The 20,433-nt window shown below is 37.1% G+C and overlaps 1 protein-coding gene across 2 annotated transcripts in view; it reads right to left on the bottom strand.

Annotated features, from left to right (window-relative positions):
• Positions 1 to 20,433, bottom strand: part of Txnl4al1 (thioredoxin-like 4A like 1) — a 404,800-nt gene that overhangs the window by 310,219 nt on the left and 74,148 nt on the right. Inside the window, exon 2 of one of the 2 annotated variants that reach the window (XM_039103593.2) lies at positions 18,444 to 18,483. The exons of the other annotated variant lie outside the window; for it this stretch is intronic. Within the exon in view, the coding sequence (XP_038959521.1) occupies positions 18,444 to 18,483 (40 nt within the window). The remainder of the gene's footprint in view (positions 1 to 18,443; positions 18,484 to 20,433) is intronic. 2 annotated transcript variants of the gene reach the window in all.

Raw genomic sequence — 20,433 nt, 5'->3', positions numbered from 1 at the left:
TTTACTTAGCTCTGTACCCCATTTTAATAGGGTTATTTGGCTCTTTGTTGTCTAAGTTCTTGATTTCTTTGTATATATTGGATATTAGTCCTCTATCAGGTGTAGGATTGGTAAAAATCTTTTCCCAATCTGTTGGTTGCTGTTTTGTCCTAATGACAACATCCTTTGCCTTACAGAAGCTTTACTGTTTTATGAGGTCCCATTTGTTGATTCTTGATCCTAGAGCATAAGCAATTGGTGTGTCATTCAGGAAAATTTCCCCAGTGCCCATGTGTTTGAGGCTATTCCCTCCTTTTCTTCTATTAGTTTGAGTGTATCTGGTTTTATGTAAAGATCCTTTATCAGTTGGTCTTAAGCTTTTTCCTGGGTGATAAGAATGGATCAATTTGCACTTTTCCACATGCTAACTTCCATTTGAACCCCCACCATTTGTTGTAAATGCTTTTTTTCATTGGATGGTTTTATCTCCTTTGTCAAAGGTCAAGTGGCCATAGGTGTGTAGGTTCATTTCTGATCTTCAATTCTATACCACTGATCTACCTGCCTGTCTATCTACCAATACCATACAGTTTTTATCACTATTGCTCTGTAATATTGCTTGAGGTCTGGGATGGCTATTCCTCCAGAAGTTCTTTTATTTTTCAGGATAGTTTTCACTATCCTGGGTGTTTTGTTATTACAAATGAATTTGCAAATTGCTCTTTCTAACTCTATGAAGAATTGATTTGGAGTTTTGATGGGGATTGCATTGAATCTGTAGATTCCTTCTGCAAAATGACCATTTATACCATGTTAATCTTGTCAGTCCATGAGCATAGGGGTTCTTTCCATCTTCTGAAACCATCTTGAATTTCTTTCTTCAGAGACTGGAAGTTCTTATAGTACACAATCTTTCACTTGCTTGGTTAGAGTTACACCAAGTCATTTTATGTTATTTGTGAATATTGTGAAGAGTGTCATTTCCCTACTTTCTTTCTCAGTCTCTTTATGATTTGAGTAGAGGAAGGTTATTGGTTTGTTTGAGTTAATTTTATACCCAGCTACTTTGCTGAAGTTGTTTATTAGACTTAGTGGTTCTGTGGTGGAACTTTTGGGGTCACTTAAGTATACTATCATATCATCTGCAAATAGTGATATTTTGACTTCTTCCTTTCCAATTTGTGTCCATTTGATCTCCTTTTGTTGACTGAGTTCTCTGGCTAGGACTTTGCATACTGTATTGAATAAGTAGAGAGAGAGAGTGGGCAGCCTTGTCTAGTCCCTGATTTTAGTGGGATTGTTTCAAGTTTCTCTCCATTTAGCTTGATGTTGGCTACTGGTTTGCTGTATATGGCTTTTACTGTGTTTAGGTTTGTGCCTTAAATTCCTGATCTTTTCAAGTGTTTTAACATGAAGGAGGGTTGAATTTTGTCAAATGCTTTCTCAGAATCTAATGAGATGATCATGTAAATTTTTTCCTTGAGTTTGTTTACATAGTGGATTATGTTGATGGATTTCCACATATTGAACCATCCCTGCATCCCTGAGATTAAGCCTACATTATCTTGATGGATGATTGTTTTGATGTGTTCTTGGATTTGGTTTGTGAAAATTTAATTGAGTATTTTTCCATTGATATTCATAAAAGTCATTGATCTGAAGTTCTCTTTCTTTTTAGGGTAGTTTAGGTATAAGCATAATTGTATCTTCACAGAGGTGATTGGGTAGTGCTCCTTCTGTTTCTATTTTGTGGAAATGTTTGGACAGTATTGGTATTAGGTCTTCTATGAAGGGCTGATAGAATTCTGCACTAAACCCATATGTCCTGGTCTTTTATTTGGTTGGGAGACTTTTAGTAAATGCTTCTATTTCTTTAGGAGTTATGGGACTATGTAGATGGTTTATCTCATACTGATTTAACTTTGGTATCTGTCTAGAAAATTGTCCATTTCATCCAGATTTTCCAGTATTTTTAAATATAGGCTTTTGTAGTAGCATTTGATGATTTTTTTTGAATTTCCTCAGATTCTGTTGTTATCTTTCCCTTTTCATTTCTAATTTTGTTAATTTGGATACACACTCTGTGCCCTCTGCTTAGTCTGGCTAAAGAATCAGCTCATGGTTTTCTTGGTTCTTTGTATAGCTTGTTTTTTGTTTTTTTTTTTTTAACTTGGTTGATTACAGTTCTGAGTTTGTTTATTTATTTCCTGCCTTCTACACTTCTACTCCGATGTATTTTTTTTTATTTTTATTTTTTTAGAGTTTTTAGGTGTGCTGTCAAGATGCTAATGTATGCTCTCTCCAGTTTCTTTTTGGAGGTACTTAGAGCTATATGTTTTCCTCTTAGTACTGCTCTAATTGTGTCACATGAGTTTAGGTATGTTGTGCCTTCATTTTCATTAAATTCCAAAAAGTCTTCAATTTCTTTCATTATTTCCTCCTTGACCAAGTTATCTCTGAGTAGACCAGTGTCCAAATTCCATGTATATGTGGGCCTTCTTTGTCTGTGATGATCTGATAGATTGCATGAGAATATTTCAACCTTTTATACCTGTTGAGGACTGTTTCATGATTGATTATATGGTCAATTCTGGAGAAGGTACCCTAAGTTGCTGAGAAGAAAATATATTCTTTTTTTTTTAAATTAGGATGAAACATTCTATAAACATCTGCTAAATACATTTGATTCATGACTTCTATTAGTTTCTCTATGTTTGTTAAATTTCTGTTTGAATGATCTGTCCATTGATGATAGTGGAATGTTGAAATTTCCCATTATTATTGTGTGAGTTGCAATGTGTGCTTTGAGCTTTAGCAAGGTTTCTTATATAAATGTAGGTGCCCTTGCATTTGGAGCATAGATATTCAGGATTGAGAGTTCATCTTGGTGGATTTTTTTCCTTTGATCAATAGGAAGTGTCCTTCCTTATCTTTTTTGATAATGTTTTTGAAAGTGAATTTTATTCAATATTAGAATGGTTACTCCAGCTACTATTGGGATCATTTGCCTGGGAAATTATTTTCCAGCCTTTTATTCTGAGGTAGTACCTGTCTTTGTTACTTGGTTGCATTTCCTGTATGGAGCAAAATGCTGGGTCCTCTTTACACATCCAGTCTGTTAGTCTATGTCTTTTTATTGGGGTATTGAGTCCATTGATGTAAAGAGATTTATGGGATAGTGGTTATTGTTTCCTGTTATTTTTGTTGTTAGAGGTGGGATTATGTTTGTGTGGCTCTCTTGTTTTGCTTTGTTGCAAAGAGTTTCTTGTTTTTTCTAGGGTATAGTTTCCCTCCTTGTGTTGGAGTTTCTGATGTATTATCCATTGTAGGGATGGATTTGTAGAAATATATTGTGTAAATTTGGTTTTGTCATGGAATATCTTGGTTTCTTGAAGTGAGTCTTGGAGACCCCCCAAGTGAGACATGGGAATGAAGTTCAATGAAAAGGCAAGTGGTTTATTTTTCCATCACATTGGGGTTTACCTTCAATCAGTTCTTAGTGGTGAGTTACTGGAAGGTGACTCTGAATGGCTATAACAAGCAGTTTTTATACTTTTTAGGGGTACAGGCTATATCAGCAAGGTTACAGTTTAAACTTATTGGCTTAGCATATTGTCCTTTGAATCTATTGGCTAGCAAGCATATGACATGCATTCGATTTCTATCTGGAACCAGAAGATCAGGTGACTATCAGTCAGTACATTCTGTGGATTTTCAAGAATGTCCTGTCCCTGCTTCTCTGGCGAATTGTGGGTGGAGAATGGAACTTGGCCTAGCCTTGATCTGAGGCATGGAGCTGATACTTGGCCTAATCTTTACCTGAGGCAGTGGGTGTCAAACTGGTGAAAGCCCCTGTCTTCCCCATAACCTACCTACTTTCTACCAGGCCAAGAGGCTTAATAGCTCTTACACTTTGGTAAGAACTTGGGTCCTTCAATTGCCATCCTCTTCTATGGGCCTGTAGGCACAGATTGGGAGGCCACTGTTGTATCAGATGAAGTGGCCCTTTTGCTCTGGGTTCCCATGTCCAGTACTGGTTCTGAGGGTCTCCCCCCACACAACCCCCCTTTCTGGGGCCAGAGGGAGGGGCAGTAAAGGGATGCTGAATGAGGGCTCAAGGGATATCCTTGAGGAGGGCCCATGGGAACTGGGACATGGTAGTGGGTTGGGGGGTTAGAGGATCCATCTGTATTATATCCACTGTGGAAGGGTCCTAGAGGATGCTCTTCACATATTATTTCTGTTTCATGGCCAGGACTTGTGAAAGTGCTGGAGACAAGAAAAGCTTTTATCCAAGAGATGAGGTGGTCCTCCACTAGATCCTTCCAGGTAAATATGTAGGGAACTTGGTCTGGATGCCGAGGGATCCTGGTCTAAAGACTCTTTCCTTTACAGCTTTGATCACCTGCAAATCAAGAGTCCCTACAGGTGGCCACCCTATACTGAAGGTGGACCATTCGCAGGAGCAGAGAGTAACTAGGCTGCCCTTCTTAACTACTGACAAGTTTTCTCCTGTTTCCCCAACTTCCTTCCAGTGGTCAACTAGGGTGTTTAAGGGTAGATTCAGTCTGTCCCGTGTCCAAAAATAGTGTCAGTCGACATCCAAGTCCAAGAACACAGAAAAGGACAATCAACACACAGATAGCTTCCCCCGACATAGACACAGAAACCAGGTAAACCAACTTTTGCTGGTATCATGTCTAAGAGGTTCCAAAAGGAGCAGAGTCCTCCCAACTCTCTGGGGGTAGGGTTGGGTGGGAGTATATTCCAGACTCCTAAGTTCATGACCTTAAGGCATCTGCCATTTGACTGCACCAGATCTAAGGCTCTCTAGGTCTTACAGATGCAAGCAAACCAAAAGCAAAACAGACAACATGGATACAGACAACCGAGGTACCTGACATCAAGCTCAAGCTATTCCTCCGACCACTTTCCCTGGAGACCTCATGGGGGTGTGTGTGTCTGGCTTCCCAGCCAATGCACCAAATGTAAGGCTCAAAGAGTGTCTTAACTACTGGGAGACACCCCCCCAAGGGGAACACAAGAAAAGAGTTTGATGCAAACACAAATGGTTTATTTTTCCTGCTCATCAGTGTCAACCTTCAACCAGTCCCTCTGGTTGAGTGACTAGAAGGTGACCCCAAATGGCTATAGCAAGCAGTTTTGTACTTTTTAGGGGTACAGGTTACATCAGCAAAATTACAGTTTAAACTTTTTGGCTAAGCATATTGACCTTTTAATCTATTGGCTAGCAAGCATAGGACATGCATTTGAACTCTATCTGGAACCAGAGGGTCAGGTGACTATCAGTCAGTACATTCTGTGGTTTTTCAAGAATGTTCCTACTCCTCCCAAGAACTGTGGTTAGAGAATGAAACTTGGCCTAGACTTGACCTGAGGCAGTGGGTGTAAGGCTGGCAAAAGCCCCTAGGGTCCTTCAATGCAATAGTGTCTGCATTTGTCATCTGTATATGGGAAGGATCCACAGGTGAGACAATCTCTGGACATAGTATTATGTGAAGGCTCAGCTATTCCACTTCTGGGCACATATCCAAAAGATTCTACAACATATAACAAGGCCACATGCTTCACTATGTTCATAGCAACCTTATTTATAATCTGGAATCTTATTTATAATTCCAGAATCTGGAAACAACTCAGATCTCCTTCAACAGGGGAATGGATGCAGAAAATGTGTTTCATTTACACAATGGAGTACTACTCAGCTATTAAAAACAATGACTTCATGAAATTCACAGGGAAATGGATGGAACTAGAAAATATCCTCACTGATATAACCCAGTCAAAAAAGAACACACATAGTGAACTGATACCATCCAACAGTTCCCTACACCCAAATCACATGGGGGTAGAGAGTGTACCACCCAGGAGTACAGACAACCCAGGGCCACAGGACAGACTGCCACCACTGCACACCTTGGCCCTCATGCCTGGTCCAAGGGGAAATTGCACAATGCCTCAGCACACAGAGATATAGGAAGAGACAGCCACTGGGATCCTGCAGTTCTAGTCTGCACACAGGACAGAGCTGATCCGGTCAAACAGCTCCCTGCATCCAAATCCCAAGGGAGAGAGAGCTGGAACCTCAGAAGTGTGGATACTCCTGAGAAGTCAGAGGAGAATACTGTCTGTCCACAGTCCAGACCCAAGAGGGAATCACAAAGTGCCAGCTGTACCCGTGGGGTGCAGGGACCTACACGAGAAATCAGGGATATGAACCTTTGATTCCTGACTGCACTTAGAGCTGGAAGATAGTCTTCAGGAGCACTGCCACACCTGAAATCAGAGTACCTGTTCTCAGCAAAGGCTGAAAGAAAACTGGAAAACAGTTCTACAGACACGGAGGCTTACCACAGGATCACTTAACTCGGAGAAACAGAAAGACAATCAAACAGCAGAGACAACCCAATGATTAGAGAGAAGCGCAGGAAACTAAGCAACAGATATCAAGACTACTTGGCATCATCAGAGCCCAGTACTCTCACCAAAGAAAATACTGGATATCCAAATATACCAGAAAAGCAAGATCTAGATTTAAAATCACATTTGATCATCATGATAGAGGACTTTAAGAAAGATAAAAAGAACTCCCTTAGAGAAATGCAGGGAAGCACAAGTAAACAAGTAGAAGCCCTCAGAGAGGAAACACAAAATTCCCTGAAAGAATTACAAGAAAACACACGAAACAGGTGAAGGAATTGAAAAGGAAAATAGAAACGATAAAGAAAGCACAAAGGGAGACAACCCTGGATATAGAAAACCAAAGAAAGAGACAAGGAGGTTGGGGATTTAGCTCAGTGATAGAGTGCTTGCCTACCAAGCACAAGGCCATGGGTTCGGTCCCCAGCTCCGAAAAAAAATAAAGAAAAGAAAAAAAAAAAAAGAGACATGGAGCCATAGATACAAGCATCACCAACAGAATACAAGAGATTTAACAGAGAATCTCAGGAGCAGAAGATACCATAGAAAACATTGAGATAATTGGTAAAGATAATGTAAAACGCAAAAAGCTCCCAGCCCAAACTATACAGGAAATCCAGGATAGAATGAGAAGATCAATCCTAAGGATAATAGGTATAGAAGAAAGGGAAGACTTCCAACTTAAAGGGCCAGTAAATATATTCAACAAAATTATGGAAAAAAACTTTCCTCACCTAAAGAGATGCCCATAAATATACAAGAAGCCTACAGAACTCCAAATAGACTGGATCAGAAGAGAAATTCCTCCCATCACATAATAGTTAAAACATCAAATGTACAAAGAAAGAAAGAATATTAAAAGCAGTAAGGGAAAAAGTCAAATGACATATGAAGGCAGATCTATAAGAATTACACCAGTCTTCTCACCAGAGACTATGAAAGCCAGAAGATCCTGGACAGATGTCATACAGACCCTAAGAGAATACAAATGCCAGCCCAAGTTACTGTAGCAAGCAAAACTTTCAATTAACATAGATGGAAAAACCAAGATGTTCCATGACAAAACCAAATTTACACAGTATCTTTCTATAAATCCAGACCCACGAAGGATAATAGATGGAAAACTCCGTCACAAGGAGAGAACCTACACTGTACGTAAAGCAACACTATAATTTCCTCACAATGAAACCAAAAGAGAGACAAAGATAATTCCACTTCTAACAATGAAAGTAACAGGAAGCAACAATCACTATTCCTTAATATCTCTCAAAATCAATGGACTCAATCCCCCAATAAAAAGACATAGACTAACAGACTGAATACTTAAACAGGACCCAGCATTTTACTGCATGCAGGAAACATACCTCAGAGACAAAGACAGACACTACCACGGAGTAAATGGCTGGAAAACAGCTTTTCAAGCAAATGGCCAGAAGAAAAAAGTTGGAGTTGCCATTCTAATATCAAATAAAATTGACATCCAACCAAAAGTTATTAAAAAAGATAAGGAAGGACACTTCCTATTCATCAAAGGAAAAATACACCAAGATGAACTCTCAATCCTAAATATCTATGCTCCAAATGCAAGGGCACCTACATTCATAAAAGAAACCTTACTAAAGCTCAAAACACACATTGCACCTCACACGATAATAGTAGGAATTTTAACACCCCACTCTCAACACTAGACAGATCATGAAAACAGAAATTAAACAGAGACACAGAAAAACTAACAGAAGTTATGGAACAAATGGATTTGATAGATATTTATAGAACATTCCAACATAAAACAAAAGGATATATCTTCTTCTCAGTATCTCATGGAACCTTCTCCAAAATTTACCATATAATTGGTCACAAAACAGGCCTCAACAGATACAGGAAGATAGAAATAATCCCATGCATCCTTTCAGATCTCCACACACTAAGATTGGTCTTCAATAACAATAATAATGACAGAAAGCCCACATATACATGGAAGTAGAACAATGCTCTACTCAACGACAACTTGGTCAAGGAAGAAATAAAGAAAAAAAATTAAAGACTTCTTAGGACTTAATGAAAACGAAGATACAGCATTCCAAAACTTATGGGACACAATGAAAGGAGTACTAAGAGGAAAACTCATAGCTCTAATTGCTGCAAAAAGAAACAGGAGAGAGCATATGTCAGCAGCTTGACAGCAGACCTAGAAGCTCTGAGACAAAAAAGAAATAAATAAACCCAAGAGGAGTAGAAGGCAGGAAATTATCAAACTCAGACCAAGTAGAAATGAAAAGGACTAGACAAGAATCAGCAAAACCAGGAGCTGGTTCTTTGAGAAAATCAAGATAGATAAACCCTTAGCCAGACTAAGGTCACAGAGGTCACAGAGAGTGTATCCAAATTAACAAAATCAGAAATTAAAAGGAAGACATAACAACAGAATCTGAAGAAATTAAGAAAATCATCTGATCTTACTACAAAAGCCTATATTCAACAAAACTGGAAAATCTGGAGGAAATGGACAATTTTCTAGACAGATACCAGGTACTAAAGTTAAATCAGGAGCAAATAAATCATCTAAACAACCCCATAACTCCTAAAGAAATGGAAGCAGTTATTAAAAGTCTCTCACTCAAAAAGAGCCCATGTCCAGACGGGTTCAGTAAAGAATTCTATCAGAACTTCATAGAAGAACTCATAACAGTACTGTCTAAACTATTCCACAAAATGGAAACAGACAGAACACTACCAAATTGCTTCTATGAAGCCACAATTACTCTTATACCAAAACTACACAAAGACCCAAAAAAGAAAGAGAACTTCAGACCAGTTTCTCTTATGAATATTAAAGAATATTAAAACTCAATAAAATTCTTGCAGTCTGAATCCAAGAACACATCAAAACGATCATCCATCATGATCAAGTAGGCTTCATCTCAGGGATGCAAGGATGGTTTAATATACAAAAATCCATCAATGTAATCCACTACATAAACAAACTCAAAGATAAGAACCACATGGTCATTTCATTGGATGCCAAGAAATCATTTGACACAATTCAACACCCCTTGATGATAAAAGTCCTGGGAAGATCAGGATTTCAAGGCCCATATCTAAACATAGTAATGTTGGGAGCGATGCCCTTAAAATCTTCCATTATTGATGTTAATATTATGGTTAGAGTTAAGTATAACCGGGTTCATGAAAAATCCCCAGTCAGCAGCAGAAGACTAATACAAATCTGGTGGTCAGAATGAATAATGATACGATAATATTGTGACCTTGCTGAGAAATACATCTGACATCAAGATGCCCAATGTGATGACCTATAACCTTTTTGAAAAACGAACATCCTGCTGATTAATAGATATGACAAACCTGTGACCTTTCTAACATCCTATTAATGTCAGCCAATTGCCTGGCCACAAGAGAGCTGTGTCCTTGGCCTGTGTAAATGTTTCCCACTTACCCCCTCCCCCTGTTACCTCTGCTATGGTATAAATTCAGCCTCGGAAAAAAATAAAATTGTCGCCTTGATCAGACCCTTGTCTTGGCATCCTTCTTTGTGTGTATTGTCCCCCATTCTCTTCCAGGTACCATCTGCACCTTCATTGACTGTCCTGTAGGAGTGGACAACTGGACGTGACCAGTAAAAGCAATATACAGCAAACCAGTAACTAATATCAAACTAAATATAGAGAAACTTGAAGCAATCCCACTAACGTTGGGGACTAGACAAGGCTGCCCACTCTCTCCCTACTTAATCAATATAGTACTCAAAATCCTAGCCAGAGCAATCAGACAGTGAAAGGAGATCAAAGGATACAAATTGGAAAGGAAGAAATCAAAATATGATTATTTGCAGATGATATGATAGTGTACTTAAGGGACCCCAAAAGTTCCATCAGAGAATTACTTAGCCTAATAAACAACTTCAGCAAGTGTCGGGGTATAAAATTAACTCAAACAAATCAGTAGCCTTCCTCTACTCAAAGGATAAACAGGCTGAAAAAGAAATTAAGGAAATGACACCCTTTACAATAGTCCCAAATAACATAAAATATCTTGGTGTGACTTTAACCAAGCAAGTAAAAGATCTGTATGACAAGAACTTCAAATCTCTGAAGAAATAATTTCTGGGAAAATCACCATTCCTGACTTCAAGCAGTATTACAGACCAATAGTGATAAAAATCTGTATGATATTGGTACAGAGACAGTCAGTTATATCAGTGGAACAGAATTGAAGTCCCAGAAATGAAGCCACATACCTATATCCACTTGATCTTTGACAAAGGAACTAAAACCTTCCAGTGGAAGAAAGATAGAATTTTCAACCAATGGTTCTGGTTCAACTGGCCTTCAACATATAGAAGAATGTAAATCGATCCATTCTTATCACCATGTACAAACCTTAAGTCCAAGTGGATCAAGGACCTCCACATCATACCAGATAAACTCAAACTAATAGAAGAAAAAGTAGGGAAGAGTCTCGAACACATGGGCACTAGGGAAAATTTCTTGAACAAAACACTAATGGCTTATGCTCCAAGATCAAGAATCAACAAGTAGGACCTCATAAAGCTGCAAAGTGTCTGTAAGGCAAAAGACACTGTCATTAGGACAAAATGGCAACCAACATTGGGAAAAGATCTTCACCAGTCCTACATATGATAAAATGCTAATATACAAAATATACAAAGAACTCAAGGAATTAGACTCCAGAGAGCCAAATAACGCTATTAAAAATGGGGTACAGAGCTAAACAAAATATTCTCAGCTAAAGATTATCAAATGGCCAAAAAATACCTAAAGAAATGTTCAACATTCTTAGTCATCAGGAAAATGCAAATCAAAACAACCCTGAGATTCCACCTCACACCAGTCAGAATGGATAAGATAAAAATCTCAGGTGATAGCAGATGCTGGGGAGGATATGGAGAAAGAGGAACATTCCTTCATTGTTGGTGGGATTGCAAACTGGTACAACAACTCTCGAAATCAGTTTGGAATTTCCTCAGAAAATTGGACATTCCATTACCTGAGGATCCAGCTATACCTCTCTTGGGCATATACCCAAATGATGCTCCAACATACAACAAAGACACACATTCCACTATGTTCATAGCAGTTTTATTTATAATAGCCAGAAGCTGGAAAGAACCCAGATGCCCTTCAACAGAGGAATGCATTAAAAAAATGTAGTACTTTTACACAGTGGAGTACTATTCAGCTATCAAAAACAATGGCTTCATGAAATTCATAGGCAAATGGAATGAACTAGAAAATATCATGCTGAGTGAGGTTACTCAATCACAGAAAAACACACTTGGTATGCACTCATTAATAGGTGGATATTAGCCACAAAGTTCAAATTACCCAAGATTCAATCCACAGACCACAGGAAGATCAAGAAGAAGGATGACCAAAATGCAGATGCTCTTACTCCTTCTTAAAAGGGGGAAACAATATCCATAGGAGGGGATATGGAAGCAAAGTTTAGAGCAGCAACTCAAGGAATGGCCATTCAGAGCCTGACCCACATGTGGCCCATATTTATACAGCCACCAAAACTAGATTATATTGATGTAGCTAAAAAGGGCATCCTGAAAGGGACTGGATATAGATCTCCCCTGAAAGACATAACCAGACCATGTCCAATACAGAGGTCAATGCTAGCAGAAAACCACTGAATTGAGAATAGGATCCACTCGGGGGGAATTAGAGGAAGTATTTAAAGAGTTGAAGGAGCTTGCAACTCCATAAAAACAACAATGCCAACCAACATGAGCTTCCAGGGACTAAATCACAACCGAAAGATTTTACATGGACTGAACCAGGGCTCCAACTGCCTATGTAGCAGAGAATAGCCCTATTGGGGCACCAGTGGAAGGGGAAGCCCTTGGTCCTGCCAAGGTTGGACCCTCAGTGCAGGGGAATATGGGGGAGGCAATAAGGGATATGTATAGGGGGAATACCCATTTGGCAGAAGGGTAGGGGAGGGAATGGGGGATTATGGACAGGAAATGGGGAAGGGGAATAACCTTTGAAATGTAGATAAAGAAATATAGGTAATAAAAAATTAAAAAAAAACACACATGGTATGTACTCACTGATAAGTGGAGAGGTATTTCATGCTGACACCAGCTTCTATTTTGTCCAAGATCTTCTCCAACATGTAGGTTTTTTTACCTGCTGAAAGTTTTGTGGAGCAATGGTCCTTCTGCCATTGAGAATAGCAGAGACTCTTTTCCTTTATAACCATAAGCATAAGCTCTCTTCATAGATGGGGGTGGGGGGCATCAAGCATATAGTGTAGTAGCTCCCAACTCTGACTTCTCTTCACAGCTCAGGTTTTCTGACTTATGTACACTGAGCCAATATGTGTTTAATTTACAACCTCAAAAGGTCATTTTTTTGGCAAGGGACCATATGTCTTTCTCCATGTGACAATTAACATACAAATGACCAAGCTGGGTCAGTCAGTCAACAGTGTCTCAAGGGAAGGAGGGAGGATTGGAAAGAAAAAGACAATTAGAAAACATTATAACATGACTCTAGCCAGTGCTGAGGCTGGAGTGTGTTTATATTTTTCCAGTCTGGTTTTATACCATCCTATATTCATGCACTAAATATGGTATGGTCAGCACTGAGGCATAAACAGAATAGGTAAGGAACAAACAAAGCATAAACAAAGGTCCTGTGATCACTGTTTCTTGGGTTTTGTCAGGCTGACTAAGATAAAAGGAATGCCACACATTCCTTGACTGAGCTTGCCTTGTGCTTCGTACTAGCTCAAATGTAAATATTCTTTATCTGAGCCTATTTCTTGAGACCTTGTCCTAAGTCAAATTCCTGGCTGAGCCTATTTCCCATTGAGCCTGGCCCAATGTCAAATTACTGACAATCCTACAAGGAGTCCCCAAAAGCTCTCCTTTTCTCATAGAAAAGCAGATCTGTTCTCAAAAACACAACACACACACACACACACACACACACACACACACACACACACAAACACATATACATACACACTTCAAACAATACAATTTTTAAGGACATATTGATTGAAATCTATTCTCCCTTCCCCTCCCTTCCTAACTTCCCTTCTCCTCTTCTCCTCTGTTCTCTCCTCTCCCTCCCTTTCCCTAGCCTCTTTTTCTCTTTCTCCTACCTCTTTTTTTCTAGATAGATTTTTCTCCCAAGGTCACAACACTTCTGAGGTTATTTTGGTATTAAAATATCTCCCTCAATTTGTCTACTGTCATTTTCTTAACTCTTGATTCATTTTAATAAGCAGAAGTTTATTATGTAAAACAAGGCTATTTTATATTAATTTATTTAAGTATATGCATATCTTTTGCATTGTTTAGTATGCAATTTCTAACTTACTTTATAAAAATATGCTCATATGTATTCATTGAATCTTCAAAAAAATACCTGCCCCCACAACATTAGTTGGGTCTTTTCCCACAGCATCTTTCTCTAGATCTTAAGGTAGTCTCAAGGTTGCAGTGACCTTGGCCTCAGCCAAACTACTCTGAGATATATGTTTATATCACCTACTTCACTTAGCTAGGTACTGACTTTCTGACTTTTTTTTGTCTTTTTGACTTTTAAAATTCCTATAAACTTCATATTTTTTTGAAAATAGATTTAGGAAGCTGTGTTTACTCAGAAATCATATTTACTACATCAGAATATGAAAAAATATCTTTGAGATGACCTGTTTTAAAAATAACTACAACAGAAATTTGTCTTTATTAAACTTTCTTAATATTATTATTTTACCTGAGAAAATTTTTGTTTATTTATTCATGTTAATCACATCCATTTACCATTAACTCCTTCTATTTGTACATTTTGCCCCCTAATCTATCTCCCTCCTAACTTCAAGTCCTTTATTTTTGTTTGTTTTAACAATCCTGAGACCAGTTTCTAGTGCTTGATTGTGCTTGGGTGAATGGAGATATTCTATGCTTTGTACTGAGTTCATATTAAATAACCCATGTCTTCTGGGAGCACTTTAGTTCTTGCTCCTGAAAATTCTGTTATCAATTCCTCATTTTCCTTGTCCATTTTTCTACTGTTAGTCACCTATGTGGGATCCATAATTCAGTTATTGTGAATATAATATACATTGATATGTAAATATGAAACTGATAAAAAGAAACCATAAACAACAACAACAATAAAACTATAGTACTAAGAAGAACCACAAATGATGAGAAAAGTAGTTTAGACAGATGACATTTATCTAAACCACCTAGAAAAATTTTCCATTCCATCCTTCATGAGTAGGAGGAATCGGCAAGCATGCTAACAACAGTGACACATTTAATACATTTTGTTCTTTTACATTATCCTACAGGATTTTTTAAGATGAGACAAGAATGGAGCATACCTATAGTCTTAGCACTTGGAAACTATAGGCACGAAGAGAAAGAATTAATATGAAACTAGCCTCAGACATATTTGAAGGCAAGCTTAGACTAAATAAGAACTGTCTTTTTAAAGATTCATGAAGTTTTTATGTATTAAAACTCCAAAGGAAAACACTGAAAGAAATATAAAAGCATAAGAGCTATTGGAAGATTTGTCATTTACAGCGTGTTTCTGTTATGCTTAATTAAAAAAAATAAAATGAGATTAAAAATAAGAAAAATTAGTCTTAAATGTGAATCAACAATGAAACAAAATAAAACAAAGCAAAACCAAAAACAAAACAAAGTCAATTACTGTTTCGTCACTACCCACTATAATCTGAGAGGAAATAATCCTCAACTGGATAATTTAAATAAGTACGATTACAATTTCAGGACACTAACATCTTTAAGTCAGATGTAAGACCTCATCTTCTAGAAATTGCTTCTACAATAAATGTGTACATTGAATATGTGCTTCAAATAATTCTTATTTGGTTATTCTATTCAATATATAAATATATGATGAGACCATGTTTCAGAGGATTGTTCTTTCTCTTAAAAACTAATGACCAACTATTATTTAATATATTTTTTAAAGTGTCATCCAAATTCTTTAGATTCCAGTAAACAACTTTATATATGAGTATTTGTGTACATTTATTATTCTTTAAAATCTATCAGGTAAAATGTGTACAATTAATTTTGGGGGCTAAAAAAAGATGAGAAAATATTTCTTGAACATTTGCTTCTGTTGCTGTTGTTGTCTTGTCCAGAATTTGCCAGGTAAACAGGTTAGCAAGGGATTAAAGGATGATTTAGGAAAGCAGAGAACTATGAGTGTTATTTACATGATAAAGGTACTCGATGCAGAATTCTCCTGTATTTAAATAAGGCCAAAGATAATGCCATGCACTTACATGGAAAAGTGGGATATGAATTTAGGCTTCCTTCCTCCTTTCCTCCCTTTCTCCCTCCCTCCCTCCTTTCTTCATCCCCTCTCCTTCAGTTTCTTCCATCTCTCCACACACTCAATTTTAGTACAATCTCTTATGTTGAAAAACCCAGCTGAGAATATTTAGTGTGAAATTTATGTCCATTTCTGCATTTGATGCTTAAAGGAGATAGGATGGTTTTTCCTCATTTCTCAAATCAGTGACTGCACCTAAAGAAATTGGCTGCCAATGTTATTTATGTAATGTATGAAAATCAACAATCATGCTTTTAAAAACATTTTAATTATATCATATATTTTCACTTAAATGCTATCAAATAATTATCTGTATCTAAACTCATTTGACATTTCGAAATAATAATGAAGAATTTATCTACCCAAATGAATATGTCTTAGCACATAGTTCCCTAAATATTACCCTAATGTTTACAATAAGGAAGTACAAATAAGCTGGAATCAGATAAATCTAATACTTAAATATCAATAATTCTATCTTAAAAATAGAATATTTTCAAACACTTTTTTCTATTCAAAAATCATCTGCTGATTTATTCTCTCTTTCTCTGTCTCTGTCTGTCTCTCTGTCTCTGTCTCCCTCTCTCTGTCTCTTTTTATGTTAATCTGTCCTCTCCATCTCTCTGTCTCTCCATCTCTCTGTCTCTCTGTCTGTCTGTCTGTCTGTCTGTCTCTCTCTCTCTCTCTCTCTCTCTCTCTCTCTCTCTCGATTTTATAGAGGAGCTCAGGCAGGTTTATTGCTCACTATTTGCCTGACTCATTCTCCTGCTGATGTTCGTATCCATTTCATTAGTTCTGTAGTCTTATTTGCAACAGCTGTTTCCTTAAGACTAGGGCATGATCAGATAATCCATGGTATGGATGAACATTAAACATTTAGTTTCCTTTTCTGTCTTAGACGATGCTTATTCAGTTCATACCTCTGTATCTGTCTGGCTTAGGAGAGAATCACCTTTTCCTGACATATTTGCCTGTTAGTACACAGCCTTGGGGGTGGTGGGGGAAAATTCTTGATGCTCAAAGGTGGAAACAACTGCTGTTATTAGGCCCAGATTAAGGAAATCTACATTATAATTTTCAAATTTGTCATGGCTTGTCTTTCTTTTTGTTTCTCATTCTTTGACAATAAAATGAAAGAATTTAACCAGGCTGTCCTAAAATCCTCTTCTATTCATCTTGGGAGCACACAAATATTGTGTGAGCCACAATTGTACCAAATCATTCAACAATGCAGAAATCCTGCTTGGCATTTGGGAATTTCATTTTATTGTAGGATAATACACTTCCTTCTCTGAATCATGATTTTTGAGTTATTGCAAACAAAGGCATTGTAGCAGGAAGACAATTACTAGACATTTGCCATTGAATCCTTGTTGCCTCAAAGGAAATAGAACTGTATTTCTTTTTCTCATTAAAGAAGTCTGGGGTGAGGCAGTTCAGGGCAGATCTGTGATATCATTAATGATTGACTTTTCTTTGCTGAAAACTTCCATACTCTATTATATTGGTTCTGCAAGCTAAAACTTCAAATAATGTTAAACAAATGAGTAATAGTCTCAACAAGGAAAGGAATGATTCAGTATTAAGAGACACTTAGAAACTATGCTGAAGCAAACATCCCCATTGGTACAGATAATATAGTTCCTGTGCTTTAAAATATTAAATTGTCTGCAAAATCCGGACTAAATCATTAAACAACATGTTGGTATTAGGTATGTAAAGAGTGTGCCTGGGTTTCAATTTTTCAAATTCAAAACCTAACTGATGATGATCGACCCTTTTGTAAGAACTTAACCATGTTAATATGATTTTAGTAAGAAATGACTGAGTATCTGATTGGTTAAACTGCAGTAGATAATATGTATTTTTTCCTTACAAGACAGAACAGTACAATGCTTCTTGCATTGTTGTTCTCACTAGATTTTCTGAGGAAGAAAATTTCAAACTGCTACAATGCAAATGATTGCTATGTCATAATCCAGTACTTACAGGATATGAAACAGTAAAAATTAAAGTATTTTGTTTCTAATGTAATGTAATATTTTTATCCAGGAAAGAACAGTATGTTGCCCTAATGACTATGATACTTAGTATAGACAAGAAAATATTTGATTTTCAACATTTCTCAGTCAGTTTCTTTTAAGTGGTTACAAAATCTTAATGACATTAAAAATGAGCATTCTTCCCTACTTCAAAGAGGAAGATTGTGAACCTAACCATTTCCTTCAACTGATTCAAAGGTCTGATAAGCAAATGGTCCCAAGAAACAAGCTAGAGTTGCCATCCTAATAGCCAATAAAATACTTTCAACCAAAAGTTATGAAGCATGATGAGGAAGGACACTTGATATTCATCCAAGGGAAAACCCACCAAGAGAAAGTCTCAATTCTGCACATCTGTGCTCCAAATGCAAGGGCAGCCACATTCATAAAAGAAACTTTGCTAAAGCTCAAAACACACATTCAACCACACACAATAGTAGTGGGAGACTTCAACACCCCACTCTCATCATTGAAACTAATTGGAACTAAACAGAGACACAGTGAAACTAATAAGGGTTATGAACCAAATGGATTTAACAGATATCTACAGCACATTTCATCCCAAAACAAAAGAGTACACCTTCTTTTCAGCAGCTCATGGTACCTTCTCCAAAATCGACCATATAATTGTTCACAAAACAACGCTCAACCAATATAAGAAGATTGAAATAATCACATGCATCCTTTCAGACCATCATGGCCAAAAGCTTGTCTTCAATAGAAGCAAAAGCAACAGAAAACCCACATATGTGTGGAAATTGAATAGCTTTCTGCTCAATGATAATTTGTTCAGGAATGACATAAAGAAAGAAATTAAAGACTTCCTGGAATTTAATGAAAATGTTGCCACATCATAACCAAACTAATGGGATACAATGAAAGCAGTCCTAAGAGGAAAATTCATAGCATTAAATGCCCTGTTAAAGAAACTGGAGAGAGCATACACTAGAAAATAGCATCATACCTGAGAGCTCCAGAACAAAAAGATGCAAACTCACACGAGAGTAGTAGACCTCAGGAAATAGTCAAACTCAGGACTGAAATCAACCCAATAGAAACAAAGAGAACAATACAGAGAATCAGCAAAACCAAAAGCTGGTTCTTTGAGAGAATGAACAAGGTAGAGAAACCCCAAGCTAAACTACCTTAAGGGCTCAGAGGCAGTATCCAAATTAACAAAATCAGAAATGAAAAGAGGGACATAGCAACGGAAACTGGGGAAATTAAAAAAAATATCAGATCCTACTATAAAAGCCTATATTCAAGAAAACTTGGAAATCTAGATGAAATGGATGGTTTTCTAGAAAGATACCACATACCGAAGTTAAATCAAGACCAGGAAAACTTTCTAAATAGGCCCATATCCCACAAGGAAATTGAAGAAGTCATTAAAAACATCCCAACCGAAAAAAGTCCAGGGCCAGATGGATTTAGTTCAGAATTTTACCAGACCTTCAAAAAAGACCTGATACCAATATTCCACAAACAATTTTATAAAATAGAAACAGAAGGAACACTACCTACCTAATTCATTCTATGCAGTCACAATTTCTCTGAGACCTACACTACACAAGGACACTACCAAAAAAGAGAACTTCAGACCAATCTGGATTATGAATATTGATGCAAAATTATTCAATAAAATTCTTGCAAACCGAACACATCAAAACCTTCATTCACCATGATCAAGTAGGCTTCATCCCAGGGGTGGAAGGTATGTTCCAAAAATGCATGAACATAATGCACCATATAAACAAACTCAAAGAAAAAAATCACATCATCATGATCATCTCCTTAGATGCTGAAAAAGCTTTTGACAAAATACAACACTGCTTCATGTTAAAAGTACTAGAGAGATTGGGAAATCAAGGCACATATCTTAACATAATAAAAGCAGTTTACTGCAAACCAACAGCCAATATCAAATTAAATGAAGAGATACTCGAAGCAATTCCACTAAAATCTAGGAAAAGACAAGGAAGCCCACTCTCCTCATATCTATTCAATACAGTACTCGAAGTGCTGGCTAGAACAATAAAGCAACAAAAATAGATCAAGGGGATATAAATTGGCAAAGAAAAATTAAAAGTATCGCTATTTGCAGAAGATATGATAGCATACATAAGCAACCCCCAAAACTCTACCAGAGACTTCTCCAGCTGATAAACAACTTCAGCAAAGTAGCCAGATATAAAATTAACTCAATTAAATCAGTAGCCTTCCTTTATACACATAATAAACAGACTGAGAAAGAAATTAGGGAAACAACTCCCTTTACAATAGCCATAGATAATATAAAGTATCTTGGGGTAACTCTAACCAAACAAGTGAGAGATTTGTATGATAAGAACTTCAAGTCTCTCAAGAAAGAAATCAAAGATCTCAGAAAATGGAAAGATTTCCTATGCTCATGGATAGGCAGAACTAACATAGTAAAAATGGCCATCCTACCAAAGGCAATCTACAGATTCATTGCAATCCCCATCAAAATCCCAACTCAATTCTTCAAAGACATAGAAAGAGAAATTTTCAAATTCATCTGGGAAGGCAAAAAATCCAGATCGATATTAAGTCTAAATATAGAAGTAGACTTG

Source organism: Rattus norvegicus, chromosome 2 (assembly GCF_036323735.1).
Source record: "Rattus norvegicus strain BN/NHsdMcwi chromosome 2, GRCr8, whole genome shotgun sequence".
NCBI lineage: Eukaryota > Metazoa > Chordata > Mammalia > Rodentia > Muridae > Rattus > Rattus norvegicus.
This window is presented reverse-complemented; position numbering and strand designations above follow the sequence as displayed.